General features: G+C 52.1%; 1 protein-coding gene across 3 annotated transcripts in view; it reads right to left on the reverse strand.

The window, feature by feature from the left end:
* The window catches only part of LOC106592070 (dihydropyrimidinase-related protein 2), a 49,903-nt gene that overhangs the window by 14,638 nt on the left and 15,257 nt on the right, over positions 1 to 20,008 (reverse strand). For all 3 annotated transcript variants that reach the window (XM_045687561.2, XM_045687556.2, XM_045687560.2), the window contains exons 5-7: positions 4,313 to 4,374; positions 2,850 to 2,930; positions 1,992 to 2,060 (exon numbers count right to left, since the gene is read on the reverse strand). In XM_045687561.2, coding sequence (XP_045543517.1) covers positions 1,992 to 2,060; positions 2,850 to 2,930; positions 4,313 to 4,374 — 212 coding nt within the window. The remainder of the gene's footprint in view (positions 1 to 1,991; positions 2,061 to 2,849; positions 2,931 to 4,312; positions 4,375 to 20,008) is intronic.

Consider the following 20,008-nt stretch of genomic DNA (forward strand, 5'->3'; position numbering starts at 1 on the left):
CGTGAGTAATTTAGTAAAATGTTAGCGAATTCCCCGGAAGTTTGCGGGGGGTATGCTAGTTCTGAACGTCACATGCTAATGTAAAAAGCTGGTTTTTGATATAAATATGAACTTGATTGAACAAAACATGCATGTATTGTATAACATAATGTCCTAGGGTTGTCATCTGATGAAGATCAAGGTGAGTGCTGCATTTAGCTGTCTTCTGGGTTTTGGTGACATTATATGCTGGCTTGAAAAATGGGTGTCTGATTATTTCTGGCTTGGTACTCTGCTGACATAATCTAATGTTTTGCTTTCGTTGTAAAGCCTTTTTGAAATCGGACAGTGTGGTTAGATTAACGAGAGTCTTGTCTTTAAATAGCTGTAAAATAGTCATATGTTTGAGAAATTGAAGTAATAGGATTTTTAAGGTTTTGAAAATCGCGCCACAGGCTTAAAGTGGCTGTTACGTAGGTGGGACGAATTCGTCCCGCCTAGCCCAGAGAGGTTAACCTTGTTCTGAACACCTCCAAAACAAAGGTCATGTGATTTGGTAAGAAGAATGCCCCTCTCCCCACAGGTGTGATTACTACTTCTGAGGGTTTAGAGCTTGAGGTAGTCACCTCATACAAGTACTTGGGAGTATGGCTAGACGGTACACTATCCTTCTCTCAGCACATATCAAAGCTGCAGGCTAAAGTTAAATATAGACTTGGTTTCCTCTATGTAATCGCTCCTCTTTCACCCCAGCTGCCAAACTAACCCTGATTCAGATGACCATCCTACCCATGCTAGATTACGGAGACATAATTTATAGGTCGGCAGGTAAGGGTGCTCTCGAGCGGCTAGATGTTCATTACTATTCGGCCATCAGATTTGCCACCAATGCTCCTTATAGGACACATCACTGCACACTATACTCCTCTGTAAACTGGCCATCTCTGTATACCCGTCGCAAGATCCACTGGTTGATGCTTATTTATAAAACCCTCTTAGGCCTCCCTCCCCCTATCTGAGATATCTTCTGCAGCCCTCATCCTCCACATACAACACCCATTCTGCCCGTCACATTCTGTTAAAGGTCCCCAAAGCACACACATCTCTAGGTCACTCGTCTTTTCAGTTCACTGCAGCTAGCGACTGGAACGAGCTGCAACAAACACTCAAACTGGACAGTTTTATCTCAAGCATGTGTTGTTCTCTCATTCAAAGACTCAATCATGGACACTCTTACTGACAGTTGTGGCTGCTTGACGTGATGTGTTGTTGTCTCTACCTTCTTGCCCTTTGTGCTGTTGTCTGTGCCCAATAATATTTGTCCCATGTTTTGTGCTGCTACCATGTTGTGTTGCTACCATGTTGTTGTCATGTTGTGTTGCTACCATGCTGTGTTGGCATGTGTTGCTGCCTTGCTATGTTGTTGTCTTAGGTCTCTCTTATGTAGTGTTGTGTTGTCCCTCTTGTCATGATGTGTGTTTTGTCCTATATTTAGATTTTATTTATTTCTTTTTAATCCCAGCCCCCGTCCCCGCAGGAGGCCTTTTGCCTTCTGGTAGGCCATCATTGTTAATAAGAATATGTTTTTAACTGACTTGCCTAGTTAAATAAAGATACAAAAAAAATGTAAAAAGAGGAGTGGCCACTCCTCGGATCCTGGTTCCTCTCTAGGTTTCTTCCTAGGTTCCTGCATATTTAGAGAGTTTTTCCTAGCCACCGTGCTTCTACATCAACAATGCTTGCTGTTTGGAGTTTTAGCACTTTGTGACTACAGCTGATGTAAAAAGGGCTTTAATAAAATACATTTGATTGATTGAGATTACAATATCCAGTCTCATTTCCATTATTGCATCAATGGGAGAGTGGTAAATTATTTTCAACAAGCAATGGCATGTCTAGTCTCCCGGTTTCAAACCACTCTGGCACTAACAGTATCACTGCCTCATAACAAGATACTGTAGTGTGATCATGTAAATGAGGCTATTGTTTATACAGAGACAGGAAGTTCCTACCTCCTCTGGGTGACACAGCACATGTCCCTCAGGCCCAGTGATCCCCAGCTCCAGTAGTCGCTTCTGCTCCTATATAGATAGAAGGGGAAAGATGGAAACTACACTTCACATGGTGCAATCAAAGACAACAGTTTATTCTGCTCCTACATAGATAGAAGGGGAAAGACGGAAACTACACTTCACATGGTGCAATCAAAGACAACAGTTTATTCTGCTCCTACATAGATAGAAGGGGAAAGACGGAAACTACATTTCACATGGTGCAATCAAAGTCCGCAGTTTATTCTGCTCCTATATAGATAGAAGGGGAAAGACGGAAACTACACTTCACATGGTGCAATCAAAGACAACAGTTTATTCTGCTCCTATATAGATAGAAGGGGAAAGACGGAAACTACACTTCACATGGTCCAATCAAAGACGACAGTTTATTCTGCTCCTATATAGATAGAAGGGGAAAGACGGAAACTACACTTCACATGGTGCAATCAAAGACGACAGTTTATTCTGCTCCTATATAGATAGAAGGGGAAAGACGGAAACTACACTTCACATGGTGCAATCAAAGACGACAGTTTATTCTGCTCCTATATAGATAGAAGGGGAAAGACGGAAACTACACTTCACATGGTCCAATCAAAGACGACAGTTTATTCTGCTCCTATATAGAAAGAAGGGGAAAGACGGAAACTACACTTCACATGGTCCAATCAAAGACGACAGTTTATTCTGCTCCTATATAGATAGAAGGGGAAATATGGCAACTGAAGATGTCCTTTGCCAAGGAGAGATATGCACAGTCACTGTCAAAGGCCAGTAGTAAAATAAGTCTTTCAAGTCAACAGTACAGCAGCCTACCTCGTCAATGATGTCTCCGTTCTCAGCGTGAACCTGAGCGATGGCACCCAGGTCTCTAATGATACCAAAAATCTCATACATCTGGCATGGGAAAGAGATAAAAACAAGGGGTGTTTCTCAAAATGCATACCACCGTGCTCCGAGCACGCAAATTGGAGCACGGGAGGGTCGGAGTATGGGTGTTTCTCAAAATGCATACTACCGTGCTCCATACTCTCATGCTCTAAATACGTTCTCTTGAGTACGTTCTCTTGTTTGGTCTCTATTGTTGCCATTGTCCTGGCTGGACGAAGATTCAGTGAATGTGGAGGTGCAGAGTGAGGTAATAGAGTAGGGAGAGTGCTGCTCAGCGTGAGGTAATACAGTAGGGGGTGCTGCTCAGCGTGAGGTAATACAGTAGGGAGAGTGCTGCTCAGCGTGAGGTAATACAGTAGGGGGAGTGCTGCTCAGCGTGAGGTAATACAGTAGAGGGAGTGCTGCTCAGCGTGAGGTAATACAGTAGGGGGAGTGTTGCTCAGCTTGAGGTAATACAGTAGGGGGAGTGCAGCTCAGCGTGAGGTAATACAGTAGGGGGAGTGCTGCTCAGCGTGAGGTAATACAGTAGGGGGAGTGTTGCTCAGCTTGAGGTAATACAGTAGGGGGAGTGCAGCTCAGCTTGAGGTAATACAGTAGGGGGAGTGCTGCTCAGCGTGAGGTAATACAGTAGGGGGAGTGTTGCTCAGCTTGAGGTAATACAGTAGGGGGAGTGCAGCTCAGCTTGAGGTAATACAGTAGGGGGAGTGCTGCTCAGCGTGAGGTAATACAGTAGGGGGAGTGCTGCTCAGAGTGAGGTAATACAGTAGGGGAGTGCAGCTCAACGTGAGGTAATACAGTAGGGGGAGTGCTGCTCAGCGTGAGGTAATACAGTAGGGGAGTGCAGCTCAGCGTGAGGTAATACAGTAGGGGGAGTGCTGCTCAGCGTGAGGTAATATAGTAGGGGGAGTGCTGCTCAGAGTGAGGTAATACAGTAGGGGGAGTGCTGCTCAGCGTGAGGTAATACAGTAGAGGGAGTGCTGCTCAGCGTGAGGTAATACAGTAGGGGGAGTGCTGCTCAGCGTGAGGTAATACAGTAGGGGGAGTGCTGCTCAGCGTGAGGTAATACAGTAGGGGGAGTGCTGCTCAGCGTGAGGTAATACAGTAGGGGGAGTGCTGCTCAGCATGAGGTAATACAGTAGGGGGAGTGCTGCTCAGAGTGAGGTAATACAGTAGGGGGAGTGCTGCTCAGCGTGAGGTAATACAGTAGGGGGAGTGCTGCTCAGCGTGAGGTAATGGAATGTTTTACTCAAGAGAACGTCCTCGGAAAATACACTGGGAACATGAGAGTATGGAGCACGGTAGTATGCATATTGTGAAACACCCAAGGTTACTGTTTACATTACATTTTAGAGACGTCTGAATAAATAGTTCGAAGAAATAAAACTTACCTGACTATCTGAGCTCTGGAATTTGTCCTTGTAAGCCATGAAGATCAAGAAGGAATTGACTCCTGGAAAAATTCAAACATAAAACATTTCAAACGATTTCAAGGAATTGAATTTCTCGTATTTGAAAATCACAGGCATGTGCAGATGTGTGTATATGTCTGTGCGCTCCTGTGTGGGCATATGATTGTGTGGTTGTGTGTGTGCGTGAGTGCATGACTGAGTTTGAGAGTTCAGCTGGGTGAGAGAGAGTTGGTGGGCTGCCTGGCTGTCTGTATGGATTAGTGAGTGTAGGTCAGCTGGGTGAGAGAGAGAGTTGGTGGGCTGACTGGCTGTCTGTTTGGATTAGTGAGTGTAGGTCAGCTGGGTGAGAGAGAGTTGGTGGGCTGACTGGCTGTCTGTGTGGATTAGTGAGTGTAGGTCAGCTGGGTGAGAGAGAGTTGGTGGGCTGACTGGCTGTCTGTGTGGATTAGTGAGTGTGAGAGGTCAGCTGGGTGAGAGAGAGTTGGTGGGCTGACTGGCTGTCTGTGTGGATTAGTGAGTGTAGGTCAGCTGGGTGAGAGAGAGTTGGTGGGCTGACTGGCTGTCTGTGTGGATTAGTGAGTGTAGGTCAGCTGGGTGAGAGAGAGTTGGTGGGCTGACTGGCTGTCTGTGTGGATTAGTGAGTGTAGTTCAGCTGGGTGAGAGAGAGTTGGTGGGCTGCCTGGCTGTCTGTGTGGATTAGTGAGTGTAGTTCAGCTGGGTGAGAGAGATTTGGTGGGCTGACTGGCTGTCTGTGTGAATTAGTGAGTGTAGTTCAGCTGGGTGAGAGAGAGTTGGTGGGCTGACTGGCTGTCTGTATGGATTAGTGAGTGTAGGTCAGCTGGGTGAGAGAGAGTTGGTGGGCTGACTGGCTGTCTGTGTGGATTAGTGAGTGTAGGTCAGCTGGGTGAGAGAGAGTTGGTGGGCTGACTGGCTGTCTGTGTGGATTAGTGAGTGTAGGTCAGCTGGGTGAGAGAGAGTTGGTGGGCTGACTGGCTGTCTGTGTGGATTAGTGAGTGTAGGTCAGCTGGGTGAGAGAGAGTTGGTGGGCTGACTGGCTGTCTGTGTGGATTAGTGAGTGTGAGAGGTCAGCTGGGTGAGAGAGAGTTGGTGGGCTGACTGGCTGTCTGTGTGGATTAGTGAGTGTAGGTCAGCTGGGTGAGAGAGAGTTGGTGGGCTGACTGGCTGTCTGTGTGGATTAGTGAGTGTAGGTCAGCTGGGTGAGAGAGAGTTGGTGGGCTGACTGGCTGTCTGTGTGGATTAGTGAGTGTAGTTCAGCTGGGTGAGAGAGAGTTGGTGGGCTGCCTGGCTGTCTGTGTGGATTAGTGAGTGTAGTTCAGCTGGGTGAGAGAGATTTGGTGGGCTGACTGGCTGTCTGTGTGAATTAGTGAGTGTAGTTCAGCTGGGTGAGAGAGAGTTGGTGGGCTGACTGGCTGTCTGTATGGATTAGTGAGTGTAGGTCAGCTGGGTGAGAGAGAGTTGGTGGGCTGACTGGCTGTCTGTGTGGATTAGTGAGTGTAGGTCAGCTGGGTGAGAGAGAGTTGGTGGGCTGACTGGCTGTCTGTGTGGATTAGTGAGTGTAGGTCAGCTGGGTGAGAGAGAGTTGGTGGGCTGACTGGCTGTCTGTGTGGATTAGTGAGTGTAGGTCAGCTGGGTGAGAGAGAGTTGGTGGGCTGACTGGCTGTCTGTGTGGATTAGTGAGTGTAGGTCAGCTGGGTGAGAGAGAGTTGGTGGGCTGACTGGCTGTCTGTGTGGATTAGTGAGTGTGAGAGGTCAGCTGGGTGAGAGAGAGTTGGTGGGCTGACTGGCTGTCTGTGTGGATTAGTGAGTGTAGGTCAGCTGGGTGAGAGAGAGTTGGTGGGCTGACTGGCTGTCTGTGTGGATTAGTGAGTGTAGGTCAGCTGGGTGAGAGAGAGTTGGTGGGCTGACTGGCTGTCTGTGTGGATTAGTGAGTGTAGTTCAGCTGGGTGAGAGAGAGTTGGTGGGCTGCCTGGCTGTCTGTGTGGATTAGTGAGTGTAGTTCAGCTGGGTGAGAGAGATTTGGTGGGCTGACTGGCTGTCTGTGTGAATTAGTGAGTGTAGTTCAGCTGGGTGAGAGAGAGTTGGTGGGCTGACTGGCTGTCTGTATGGATTAGTGAGTGTAGGTCAGCTGGGTGAGAGAGAGTTGGTGGGCTGACTGGCTGTCTGTGTGGATTAGTGAGTGTAGGTCAGCTGGGTGAGAGAGAGTTGGTGGGCTGACTGGCTGTCTGTGTGGATTAGTGAGTGTAGGTCAGCTGGGTGAGAAAGAGTTGGTGGGCTGACTGGCTGTCTGTGTGGATTAGTGAGTGTAGGTCAGCTGGGTGAGAGAGAGTTGGTGGGCTGACTGGCTGTCTGTGTGGATTAGTGAGTGTGAGAGGTCAGCTGGGTGAGAGAGAGTTGGTGGGCTGACTGGCTGTCTGTGTGGATTAGTGAGTGTAGGTCAGCTGGGTGAGAGAGAGTTGGTGGGCTGACTGGCTGTCTGTGTGGATTAGTGAGTGTAGGTCAGCTGGGTGAGAGAGAGTTGGTGGGCTGACTGGCTGTCTGTGTGGATTAGTGAGTGTAGTTCAGCTGGGTGAGAGAGAGTTGGTGGGCTGCCTGGCTGTCTGTGTGGATTAGTGAGTGTAGTTCAGCTGGGTGAGAGAGATTTGGTGGGCTGACTGGCTGTCTGTGTGGATTAGTGAGTGTAGATCAGCTGGGTGAGAGAGAGTTGGTGGGCTGACTGGCTGTCTGTGTGGATTAGTGAGTGTAGGTCAGCTGGGTGAGAGAGTTGGTGGGCTGCCTGGCTGTCTGTGTGGATTAGTGAGTGTAGGTCAGCTGGGTGAGAGAGAGTTGGTGGGCTGACTGGCTGTCTGTGTGGATTAGTGAGTGTAGGTCAGCTGGGTGAGAGAGAGTTGGTGGGCTGACTGGCTGTCTGTGTGGATTAGTGAGTGTAGGTCAGCTGGGTGAGAGAGAGTTGGTGGGCTGACTGGCTGTCTGTGTGGATTAGTGAGTGTAGTTCAGCTGGGTGAGAGAGAGTTGGTGGGCTGCCTGGCTGTCTGTGTGGATTAGTGAGTGTAGGTCAGCTGGGTGAGAGAGAGTTGGTGGGCTGACTGTCTGTCTGTGTGGATTAGTGAGTGTAGGTCAGCTGGGTGAGAGAGAGTTGGTGGGCTGACTGGCTGTCTGCATGGATTAGTGAGTGTAGTTATGCTGGGTGAGAGATAGTTGGTGGGCTGACTGGCTGGCTGTGTGGATTAGTGAGTGTAGGTCAGCTGGGTGAGAGTTGGTGGGCTGACTGGCTGTCTGTGTGGATTAGTGAGTGTAGTTCAGCTGGGTGAGAGAGAGTTGGTGGGCTGCCTGGCTGTCTGTGTGGATTAGTGAGTGTAGTTCAGCTGGGTGAGAGAGAGTTGGTGGGCTGACTGGCTGTCTGTGTGGATTAGTGAGTGTAGTTCAGCTGGGTGAGAGAGAGTTGGTGGGCTGACTGGCTGTCTGTGTGGATTAGTGAGTGTAGGTCAGCTGGGTGAGAGAGAGTTGGTGGGCTGACTGGCTGTCTGTGTGGATTAGTGAGTGTAGGTCAGCTGGGTGAGAGAGAGTTGGTGGGCTGACTGGCTGTCTGTGTGGATTAGTGAGTGTAGGTCAGCTGGGTGAGAGAGAGTTGGTGGGCTGACTGGCTGTCTGTGTGGATTAGTGAGTGTAGGTCAGCTGGGTGAGAGAGAGTTGGTGGGCTGACTGGCTGTCTGTGTGGATTAGTGAGTGTAGGTCAGCTGGGTGAGAGAGAGTTGGTGGGCTGACTGGCTGTCTGTGTGGATTAGTGAGTGTAGGTCAGCTGGGTGAGAGAGAGTTGGTGGGCTGACTGGCTGTCTGTGTGGATTAGTGAGTGTAGGTCAGCTGGGTGAGAGAGAGTTGGTGGGCTGACTGGCTGTCTGTGTGGATTAGTGAGTGTAGGTCAGCTGGGTGAGAGAGAGTTGGTGGGCTGACTGGCTGTCTGTGTGGATTAGTGAGTGTAGTTCAGCTGGGTGAGAGAGAGTTGGTGGGCTGCCTGGCTGTCTGTGTGGATTAGTGAGTGTAGTTCAGCTGGGTGAGAGAGATTTGGTGGGCTGACTGGCTGTCTGTGTGGATTAGTGAGTGTAGTTCAGCTGGGTGAGAGAGAGTTGGTGGGCTGACTGGCTGTCTGTATGGATTAGTGAGTGTAGGTCAGCTGGGTGAGAGAGAGTTGGTGGGCTGACTGGCTGTCTGTGTGGATTAGTGAGTGTAGGTCAGCTGGGTGAGAGAGAGTTGGTGGGCTGACTGGCTGTCTGTGTGGATTAGTGAGTGTAGGTCAGCTGGGTGAGAGAGAGTTGGTGGGCTGACTGGCTGTCTGTGTGGATTAGTGAGTGTAGGTCAGCTGGGTGAGAGAGAGTTGGTGGGCTGACTGGCTGTCTGTGTGGATTAGTGAGTGTAGTTCAGCTGGGTGAGAGAGAGTTGGTGGGCTGACTGGCTGTCTGTGTGGATTAGTGAGTGTAGGTCAGCTGGGTGAGAGAGAGTTGGTGGGCTGACTGGCTGTCTGTGTGGATTAGTGAGTGTAGGTCAGCTGGGTGAGAGAGAGTTGGTGGGCTGACTGGCTGTCTGTGTGGATTAGTGAGTGTAGTTCAGCTGGGTGAGAGAGAGTTGGTGGGCTGCCTGGCTGTCTGTGTGGATTAGTGAGTGTAGTTCAGCTGGGTGAGAGAGATTTGGTGGGCTGACTGGCTGTCTGTGTGGATTAGTGAGTGTAGATCAGCTGGGTGAGAGAGAGTTGGTGGGCTGACTGGCTGTCTGTGTGGATTAGTGAGTGTAGGTCAGCTGGGTGAGAGAGTTGGTGGGCTGCCTGGCTGTCTGTGTGGATTAGTGAGTGTAGGTCAGCTGGGTGAGAGAGAGTTGGTGGGCTGACTGGCTGTATGTGTGGATTAGTGAGTGTAGGTCAGCTGGGTGAGAGAGAGTTGGTGGGCTGACTGGCTGTCTGTGTGGATTAGTGAGTGTAGGTCAGCTGGGTGAGAGAGAGTTGGTGGGCTGACTGGCTGTCTGTGTGGATTAGTGAGTGTAGTTCAGCTGGGTGAGAGAGAGTTGGTGGGCTGCCTGGCTGTCTGTGTGGATTAGTGAGTGTAGTTCAGCTGGGTGAGAGAGATTTGGTGGGCTGACTGGCTGTCTGTGTGGATTAGTGAGTGTAGTTCAGCTGGGTGAGAGAGAGTTGGTGGGCTGACTGGCTGTCTGTGTGGATTAGTGAGTGTAGGTCAGCTGGGTGAGAGAGAGCTGGTGGGCTGACTGGCTGTCTGTGTGGATTAGTGAGTGTAGGTCAGCTGGGTGAGAGAGAGTTGGTGGGCTGACTGGCTGTCTGTGTGGATTAGTGAGTGTAGGTCAGCTGGGTGAGAGAGAGCTGGTGGGCTGACTGGCTGTCTGTGTGGATTAGTGAGTGTAGGTCAGCTGGGTGAGAGAGAGTTGGTGGGCTGACTGGCTGTCTGTGTGGATTAGTGAGTGTGAGAGGTCAGCTGGGTGAGAGAGAGTTGGTGGGCTGACTGGCTGTCTGTGTGGATTAGTGAGTGTAGTTCAGCTGGGTGAGAGAGAGTTGGTGGGCTGACTGGCTGTCTGTATGGATTAGTGAGTGTAGTTCAGCTGGGTGAGAGAGAGTTGGTGGGCTGACTGGCTGTCTGTGTGGATTAGTGAGTGTAGGTCAGCTGGGTGAGAGAGAGCTGGTGGGCTGACTGGCTGTCTGTGTGGATTAGTGAGTGTAGGTCAGCTGGGTGAGAGAGAGCTGGTGGGCTGACTGGCTGTCTGTGTGGATTAGTGAGTGTAGGTCAGCTGGGTGAGAGAGAGTTGGTGGGCTGACTGGCTGTCTGTGTGGATTAGTGAGTGTGAGAGGTCAGCTGGGTGAGAGAGAGTTGGTGGGCTGACTGGCTGTCTGTGTGGATTAGTGAGTGTAGGTCAGCTGGGTGAGAGAGAGTTGGTGGGCTGACTGGCTGTCTGCATGGATTAGTGAGTGTAGTTATGCTGGGTGAGAGATAGTTGGTGGGCTGACTGGCTGGCTGTGTGGATTAGTGAGTGTAGGTCAGCTGGGTGAGAGTTGGTGGGCTGACTGGCTGTCTGTGTGGATTAGTGAGTGTAGTTCAGCTGGGTGAGAGAGAGTTGGTGGGCTGCCTGGCTGTCTGTGTGGATTACTGAGTGTAGTTCAGCTGGGTGAGAGAGAGTTGGTGGGCTGACTGGCTGTCTGTGTGGAATAGTGAGTGTAGGTCAGCTGGGTGAGAGAGAGTTGGTCCGCTGACTGGCTGTCTGTGTGGATTAGTGAGTGTAGGTCAGCTGGGTGAGAGAGAGTTGGTGGGCTGACTGGCTGTCTGTGTGGATTAGTGAGTGTAGGTCAGCTGGGTGAGAGAGAGTTGGTGGGCTGACTGGCTGTCTGTGTGGATTAGTGAGTGTAGGTCAGCTGGGTGAGAGAGAGTTGGTGGGCTGACTGGCTGTCTGTGTGGATTAGTGAGTGTAGGTCAGCTGGGTGAGAGAGAGTTGGTGGGCTGACTGTCTGTCTGTGTGGATTAGTGAGTGTAGGTCAGCTGGGTGAGAGAGAGTTGGTGGGCTGACTGGCTGTCTGTGTGGATTAGTGAGTGTAGGTCAGCTGGGTGAGAGAGAGCTGGTGGGCTGACTGGCTGTCTGTGTGGATTAGTGAGTGTAGGTCAGCTGGGTGAGAGAGAGTTGGTGGGCTGACTGGCTGTCTGTGTGGATTAGTGAGTGTGAGAGGTCAGCTGGGTGAGAGAGAGTTGGTGGGCTGACTGGCTGTCTGTGTGGATTAGTGAGTGTAGGTCAGCTGGGTGAGAGAGAGTTGGTGGGCTGACTGGCTGTCTGCATGGATTAGTGAGTGTAGTTATGCTGGGTGAGAGAGAGTTGGTGGGCTGACTGGCTGGCTGTGTGGATTAGTGAGTGTAGGTCAGCTGGGTGAGAGTTGGTGGGCTGACTGGCTGTCTGTGTGGATTAGTGAGTGTAGTTCAGCTGGGTGAGAGAGAGTTGGTGGGCTGCCTGGCTGTCTGTGTGGATTACTGAGTGTAGTTCAGCTGGGTGAGAGAGAGTTGGTGGGCTGACTGGCTGTCTGTGTGGAATAGTGAGTGTAGGTCAGCTGGGTGAGAGAGAGTTGGTCCGCTGACTGGCTGTCTGTGTGGATTAGTGAGTGTAGGTCAGCTGGGTGAGAGAGAGTTGGTGGGCTGACTGGCTGTCTGTGTGGATTAGTGAGTGTAGGTCAGCTGGGTGAGAGAGAGTTGGTGGGCTGACTGGCTGTCTGTGTGGATTAGTGAGTGTAGGTCAGCTGGGTGAGAGAGAGTTGGTGGGCTGACTGGCTGTCTGTGTGGATTAGTGAGTGTAGGTCAGCTGGGTGAGAGAGAGTTGGTGGGCTGACTGGCTGTCTGTGTGGATTAGTGAGTGTGAGAGGTCAGCTGGGTGAGAGAGAGTTGGTGGGCTGACTGGCTGTCTGTGTGGATTAGTGAGTGTAGGTCAGCTGGGTGAGAGAGAGTTGGTGGGCTGACTGGCTGTCTGCATGGATTAGTGAGTGTAGTTATGCTGGGTGAGAGAGAGTTGGTGGGCTGACTGGCTGGCTGTGTGGATTAGTGAGTGTAGGTCAGCTGGGTGAGAGTTGGTGGGCTGACTGGCTGTCTGTGTGGATTAGTGAGTGTAGTTCAGCTGGGTGAGAGAGAGTTGGTGGGCTGCCTGGCTGTCTGTGTGGATTACTGAGTGTAGTTCAGCCGGGTGAGAGAGAGTTGGTGGGCTGACTGGCTGTCTGTGTGGAATAGTGAGTGTAGGTCAGCTGGGTGAGAGAGAGTTGGTCCGCTGACTGGCTGTCTGTGTGGATTAGTGAGTGTAGGTCAGCTGGGTGAGAGAGAGTTGGTGGGCTGACTGGCTGTCTGTGTGGATTAGTGAGTGTAGGTCAGCTGGGTGAGAGAGAGTTGGTGGGCTGACTGGCTGTCTGTGTGGATTAGTGAGTGTAGGTCAGCTGGGTGAGAGAGAGTTGGTGGGCTGACTGGCTGTCTGTGTGGATTAGTGAGTGTAGGTCAGCTGGGTGAGAGAGAGTTGGTGGGCTGACTGTCTGTCTGTGTGGATTAGTGAGTGTAGGTCAGCTGGGTGAGAGAGAGTTGGTGGGCTGACTGGCTGTCTGTGTGGATTAGTGAGTGTAGTTCAGCTGGGTGAGAGAGAGTTGGTGGGCTGCCTGGCTGTCTGTGTGGATTAGTGAGTGTAGTTCAGCTGGGTGAGAGAGATTTGGTGGGCTGACTGGCTGTCTGTGTGGATTAGTGAGTGTAGTTCAGCTGGGTGAGAGAGAGTTGGTGGGCTGACTGGCTGTCTGTATGGATTAGTGAGTGTAGGTCAGCTGGGTGAGAGAGAGCTGGTGGGCTGACTGGCTGTCTGTGTGGATTAGTGAGTGTAGGTCAGCTGGGTGAGAGAGAGTTGGTGGGCTGACTGGCTGTCTGTGTGGATTAGTGAGTGTGAGAGGTCAGCTGGGTGAGAGAGAGTTGGTGGGCTGACTGGCTGTCTGTGTGGATTAGTGAGTGTAGTTCAGCTGGGTGAGAGAGAGTTGGTGGGCTGACTGGCTGTCTGTATGGATTAGTGAGTGTAGTTCAGCTGGGTGAGAGAGAGTTGGTGGGCTGACTGGCTGTCTGTGTGGATTAGTGAGTGTAGGTCAGCTGGGTGAGAGAGAGCTGGTGGGCTGACTGGCTGTCTGTGTGGATTAGTGAGTGTAGGTCAGCTGGGTGAGAGAGAGCTGGTGGGCTGACTGGCTGTCTGTGTGGATTAGTGAGTGTAGTTCAGCTGGGTGAGAGAGAGTTGGTGGGCTGACTGGCTGTCTGTATGGATTAGTGAGTGTAGTTCAGCTGGGTGAGAGAGAGTTGGTGGGCTGACTGGCTGTCTGTGTGGAATAGTGAGTGTAGGTCAGCTGGGTGAGAGAGAGTTGGTCCGCTGACTGGCTGTCTGTGTGGATTAGTGAGTGTAGGTCAGCTGGGTGAGAGAGAGTTGGTGGGCTGACTGGCTGTCTGTGTGGATTAGTGAGTGTAGGTCAGCTGGGTGAGAGAGAGTTGGTGGGCTGACTGGCTGTCTGTGTGGATTAGTGAGTGTAGGTCAGCTGGGTGAGAGAGAGTTGGTGGGCTGACTGGCTGTCTGTGTGGATTAGTGAGTGTAGGTCAGCTGGGTGAGAGAGAGTTGGTGGGCTGACTGGCTGTCTGTGTGGATTAGTGAGTGTAGGTCAGCTGGGTGAGAGAGAGTTGGTGGGCTGACTGGCTGTCTGTGTGGATTAGTGAGTGTAGTTCAGCTGGGTGAGAGAGAGTTGGTGGGCTGCCTGGCTGTCTGTGTGGATTAGTGAGTGTAGTTCAGCTGGGTGAGAGAGATTTGGTGGGCTGACTGGCTGTCTGTGTGGATTAGTGAGTGTAGTTCAGCTGGGTGAGAGAGAGTTGGTGGGCTGACTGGCTGTCTGTATGGATTAGTGAGTGTAGGTCAGCTGGGTGAGAGAGAGCTGGTGGGCTGCCTGGCTGTCTGTGTGGATTAGTGAGTGTAGTTCAGCTGGGTGAGAGAGATTTGGTGGGCTGACTGGCTGTCTGTGTGGATTAGTGAGTGTAGTTCAGCTGGGTGAGAGAGAGTTGGTGGGCTGACTGGCTGTCTGTGTGGATTAGTGAGTGTAGGTCAGCTGGGTGAGAGAGAGCTGGTGGGCTGACTGGCTGTCTGTGTGGATTAGTGAGTGTAGTTCAGCTGGGTGAGAGAGAGTTGGTGGGCTGACTGGCTGTCTGTGTGGATTAGTGAGTGTAGGTCAGCTGGGTGAGAGAGAGTTGGTGGGCTGACTGGCTGTCTGTGTGGATTAGTGAGTGTAGGTCAGCTGGGTGAGAGAGAGTTGGTGGGCTGACTGTCTGTCTGTGTGGATTAGTGAGTGTAGGTCAGCTGGGTGAGAGAGAGTTGGTGGGCTGACTGGCTGTCTGTGTGGATTAGTGAGTGTAGTTCAGCTGGGTGAGAGAGAGTTGGTGGGCTGCCTGGCTGTCTGTGTGGATTAGTGAGTGTAGTTCAGCTGGGTGAGAGAGATTTGGTGGGCTGACTGGCTGTCTGTGTGGATTAGTGAGTGTAGTTCAGCTGGGTGAGAGAGAGTTGGTGGGCTGACTGGCTGTCTGTATGGATTAGTGAGTGTAGGTCAGCTGGGTGAGAGAGAGCTGGTGGGCTGACTGGCTGTCTGTGTGGATTAGTGAGTGTAGGTCAGCTGGGTGAGAGAGAGTTGGTGGGCTGACTGGCTGTCTGTGTGGATTAGTGAGTGTGAGAGGTCAGCTGGGTGAGAGAGAGTTGGTGGGCTGACTGGCTGTCTGTGTGGATTAGTGAGTGTAGTTCAGCTGGGTGAGAGAGAGTTGGTGGGCTGACTGGCTGTCTGTATGGATTAGTGAGTGTAGTTTAGCTGGGTGAGAGAGAGTTGGTGGGCTGACTGGCTGTCTGTGTGGATTAGTGAGTGTAGGTCAGCTGGGTGAGAGAGAGCTGGTGGGCTGACTGGCTGTCTGTGTGGATTAGTGAGTGTAGGTCAGCTGGGTGAGAGAGAGCTGGTGGGCTGACTGGCTGTCTGTGTGGATTAGTGAGTGTAGTTCAGCTGGGTGAGAGAGAGTTGGTGGGCTGACTGGCTGTCTGTATGGATTAGTGAGTGTAGTTCAGCTGGGTGAGAGAGAGTTGGTGGGCTGACTGGCTGTCTGTGTGGAATAGTGAGTGTAGGTCAGCTGGGTGAGAGAGAGTTGGTCCGCTGACTGGCTGTCTGTGTGGATTAGTGAGTGTAGGTCAGCTGGGTGAGAGAGAGTTGGTGGGCTGACTGGCTGTCTGTGTGGATTAGTGAGTGTAGGTCAGCTGGGTGAGAGAGAGTTGGTTGGGCTGACTGGCTGTCTGTGTGGATTAGTGAGTGTAGGTCAGCTGGGTGAGAGAGAGTTGGTGGGCTGACTGGCTGTCTGTGTGGATTAGTGAGTGTAGGTCAGCTGGGTGAGAGAGAGTTGGTGGGCTGACTGTCTGTCTGTGTGGATTAGTGAGTGTAGGTCAGCTGGGTGAGAGAGAGTTGGTGGGCTGACTGGCTGTCTGTGTGGATTAGTGAGTGTAGTTCAGCTGGGTGAGAGAGAGTTGGTGGGCTGCCTGGCTGTCTGTGTGGATTAGTGAGTGTAGTTCAGCTGGGTGAGAGAGATTTGGTGGGCTGACTGGCTGTCTGTGTGGATTAGTGAGTGTAGGTCAGCTGGGTGAGAGAGAGTTGGTGGGCTGCCTGGCTGTCTGTGTGGATTAGTGAGTGTAGTTCAGCTGGGTGAGAGAGATTTGGTGGGCTGACTGGCTGTCTGTGTGGATTAGTGAGTGTAGTTCAGCTGGGTGAGAGAGAGTTGGTGGGCTGACTGGCTGTCTGTGTGGATTAGTGAGTGTAGGTCAGCTGGGTGAGAGAGAGCTGGTGGGCTGACTGGCTGTCTGTGTGGATTAGTGAGTGTAGGTCAGCTGGGTGAGAGAGAGTTGGTGGGCTGACTGGCTGTCTGTGTGGATTAGTGAGTGTAGTTCAGCTGGGTGAGAGAGAGTTGGTGGGCTGACTGGCTGTCTGTGTGGATTAGTGAGTGTAGTTCAGCTGGGTGAGAGAGAGTTGGTGGGCTGACTGGCTGTCTGTGTGGATTAGTGAGTGTAGGTCAGCTGGGTGAGAGAGAGTTGGTGGGCTGACTGGCTGTCTGTGTGGATTAGTGAGTGTAGGTCAGCTGGGTGAGAGAGAGTTGGTGGGCTGACTGGCTGTCTGTGTGGATTAGTGAGTGTAGGTCAGCTGGGTGAGAAAGAGTTGGTGGGCTGACTGGCTGTCTGTGTGGATTAGTGAGTGTAGGTCAGCTGGGTGAGAGAGAGTTGGTGGGCTGACTGGCTGTCTGTGTGGATTAGTGAGTGTGAGAGGTCAGCTGGGTGAGAGAGAGTTGGTGGGCTGACTGGCTGTCTGTGTGGATTAGTGAGTGTAGGTCAGCTGGGTGAGAGAGAGTTGGTGGGCTGACTGGCTGTCTGTGTGGATTAGTGAGTGTAGGTCAGCTGGGTGAGAGAGAGTTGGTGGGCTGACTGGCTGTCTGTGTGGATTAGTGAGTGTAGTTCAGCTGGGTGAGAGAGAGTTGGTGGGCTGCCTGGCTGTCTGTGTGGATTAGTGAGTGTAGTTCAGCTGGGTGAGAGAGATTTGGTGGGCTGACTGGCTGTCTGTGTGGATTAGTGAGTGTAGTTCAGCTGGGTGAGAGAGAGTTGGTGGGCTGACTGGCTGTCTGTGTGGATTAGTGAGTGTAGGTCAGCTGGGTGAGAGAGTTGGTGGGCTGCCTGGCTGTCTGTGTGGATTAGTGAGTGTAGGTCAGCTGGGTGAGAGAGAGTTGGTGGGCTGACTGGCTGTCTGTGTGGATTAGTGAGTGTAGGTCAGCTGGGTGAGAGAGAGTTGGTGGGCTGACTGGCTGTCTGTGTGGATTAGTGAGTGTAGGTCAGCTGGGTGAGAGAGAGTTGGTGGAATGACTGGCTGTCTGTGTGGATTAGTGAGTGTAGTTCAGCTGGGTGAGAGAGAGTTGGTGGGCTGCCTGGCTGTCTGTGTGGATTAGTGAGTGTAGTTCAGCTGGGTGAGAGAGATTTGGTGGGCTGACTGGCTGTCTGTGTGGATTAGTGAGTGTAGTTCAGCTGGGTGAGAGAGAGTTGGTGGGCTGACTGGCTGTCTGTGTGGATTAGTGAGTGTAGGTCAGCTGGGTGAGAGAGAGCTGGTGGGCTGACTGGCTGTCTGTGTGGATTAGTGAGTGTAGGTCAGCTGGGTGAGAGAGAGTTGGTGGGCTGACTGGCTGTCTGTGTGGATTAGTGAGTGTGGAGGTCAGCTGGGTGAGAGAGAGTTGGTGGGCTGACTGGCTGTCTGTGTGGATTAGTGAGTGTAGTTCAGCTGGGTGAGAGAGAGTTGGTGGGCTGACTGGCTGTCTGTATGGATTAGTGAGTGTAGTTCAGCTGGGTGAGAGAGAGTTGGTGGGCTGACTGGCTGTCTGTGTGGATTAGTGAGTGTAGGTCAACTGGGTGAGAGAGAGCTGGTGGGCTGACTGGCTGTCTGTGTGGATTAGTGAGTGTAGGTCAGCTGGGTGAGAGAGAGCTGGTGGGCTGACTGGCTGTCTGTGTGGATTAGTGAGTGTAGGTCAGCTGGGTGAGAGAGAGTTGGTGGGCTGACTGGCTGTCTGTGTGGATTAGTGAGTGTGAGAGGTCAGCTGGGTGAGAGAGAGTTGGTGGGCTGACTGGCTGTCTGTGTGGATTAGTGAGTGTAGGTCAGCTGGGTGAGAGAGAGTTGGTGGGCTGACTGGCTGTCTGCATGGATTAGTGAGTGTAGTTATGCTGGGTGAGAGAGAGTTGGTGGGCTGACTGGCTGGCTGTGTGGATTAGTGAGTGTAGGTCAGCTGGGTGAGAGTTGGTGGGCAGACTGGCTGTCTGTGTGGATTAGTGAGTGTAGTTCAGCTGGGTGAGAGAGAGTTGGTGGGCTGCCTGGCTGTCTGTGTGGATTACTGAGTGTAGTTCAGCTGGGTGAGAGAGAGTTGGTGGGCTGACTGGCTGTCTGTGTGGAATAGTGAGTGTAGGTCAGCTGGGTGAGAGAGAGTTGGTCCGCTGACTGGCTGTCTGTGTGGATTAGTGAGTGTAGGTCAGCTGGGTGAGAGAGAGTTGGTGGGCTGACTGGCTGTCTGTGTGGATTAGTGGGTGTAGGTCAGCTGGGTGAGAGAGAGTTGGTGGGCTGACTGGCTGTCTGTGTGGATTAGTGAGTGTAGGTCAGCTGGGTGAGAGAGAGTTGGTGGGCTGACTGGCTGTCTGTGTGGATTAGTGAGTGTAGGTCAGCTGGGTGAGAGAGAGTTGGTGGGCTGACTGTCTGTCTGTGTGGATTAGTGAGTGTAGGTCAGCTGGGTGAGAGAGAGTTGGTGGGCTGACTGGCTGTCTGTGTGGATTAGTGAGTGTAGGTCAGCTGGGTGAGAGAGAGTTGGTGGGCTGCCTGGCTGTCTGTGTGGATTAGTGAGTGTAGTTCAGCTGGGTGAGAGAGATTTGGTGGGCTGACTGGCTGTCTGTGTGGATTAGTGAGTGTAGTTCAGCTGGGTGAGAGAGAGTTGGTGGGCTGACTGGCTGTATGTATGGATTAGTGAGTGTAGGTCAGCTGGGTGAGAGAGAGTTGGTCCGCTGACTGGCTGTCTGTGTGGATTAGTGAGTGTAGGTCAGCTGGGTGAGAGAGAGTTGGTGGGCTGACTGGCTGTCTGTGTGGATTAGTGAGTGTGAGAGGTCAGCTGGGTGAGAGAGAGTTGGTGGGCTGACTGGCTGTCTGTGTGGATTAGTGAGTGTAGTTCAGCTGGGTGAGAGAGAGTTGGTGGGCTGACTGGCTGTCTGTATGGATTAGTGAGTGTAGTTTAGCTGGGTGAGAGAGAGTTGGTGGGCTGACTGGCTGTCTGTGTGGATTAGTGAGTGTAGGTCAGCTGGGTGAGAGAGAGCTGGTGGGCTGACTGGCTGTCGGTGTGGATTAGTGAGTGTAGGTCAGCTGGGTGAGAGAGTGTTGGTGGGCTGACTGGCTGTCTGTGTGGATTAGTGAGTGTAGGTCAGCTGGGTGAGAGAGAGTTGGTGGGCTGACTGGCTGTCTGTGTGGATTAGTGAGTGTGAGAGGTCAGCTGGGTGAGAGAGAGTTGGTGGGCTGACTGGCTGTCTGTGTGGATTAGTGAGTGTAGGTCAGCTGGGTGAGAGAGAGTTGGTGGGCTGACTGGCTGTCTGTGTGGATTAGTGAGTGTGAGAGGTCAGCTGGGTGAGAGAGAGTTGGTGGGCTGACTGGCTGTCTGTGTGGATTAGTGAGTGTAGGTCAGCTGGGTGAGAGAGAGTTGGTGGGCTGACTGGCTGTCTGCATGGATTAGTGAGTGTAGTTCAGCTGGGTGAGAGAGAGTTGGTGGGCTGACTGGCTGTCTGTGTGGATTAGTGAGTGTAGGTCAGCTGGGTGAGAGAGAGTTGGTGGGCTGACTGGCTGTCTGTGTGGATTAGTGAGTGTAGTTCAGCTGGGTGAGAGAGAGTTGGTGGGCTGCCTGGCTGTCTGTGTGGATTACTGAGTGTAGTTCAGCTGGGTGAGAGAGAGTTGGTGGGCTGACTGGCTGTCTGTGTGGAATAGTGAGTGTAGGTCAGCTGGGTGAGAGAGAGTTGGTCCGCTGACTGGCTGTCTGTGTGGATTAGTGAGTGTAGGTCAGCTGGGTGAGAGAGAGTTGGTGGGCTGACTGGCTGTCTGTGTGGATTAGTGAGTGTAGGTCAGCTGGGTGAGAGAGAGTTGGTGGGCTGACTGGCTGTCTGTGTGGATTAGTGAGTGTAGGTCAGCTGGGTGAGAGAGAGTTGGTGGGCTGACTGGCTGACTGTGTGGATTAGTGAGTGTAGGTCAGCTGGGTGAGAGAGAGTTGGTGGGCTGACTGGCTGTCTGTGTGGATTAGTGAGTGTAGGTCAGCTGGGTGAGAGAGAGTTGGTGGGCTGACTGGCTGTCTGTGTGGATTAGTGAGTGTAGGTCAGCTGGGTGAGAGAGAGTTGGTGGGCTGACTGGCTGTCTGTGTGGATTAGTGAGTGTAGTTCAGCTGGGTGAGAGAGAGTTGGTGGGCTGACTGGCTGTCTGTGTGGATTAGTGAGTGTAGGTCAGCTGGGTGAGAGAGAGTTGGTGGGCTGACTGGCTGTCTGTGTGGATTAGTGAGTGTAGGTCAG

The sequence above is a fragment of the Salmo salar genome, chromosome 01 (genome assembly GCF_965601325.2).
Source record: "Salmo salar chromosome 01, fSalSal1, whole genome shotgun sequence".
NCBI classification, from domain to species: domain Eukaryota; kingdom Metazoa; phylum Chordata; class Actinopteri; order Salmoniformes; family Salmonidae; genus Salmo; species Salmo salar.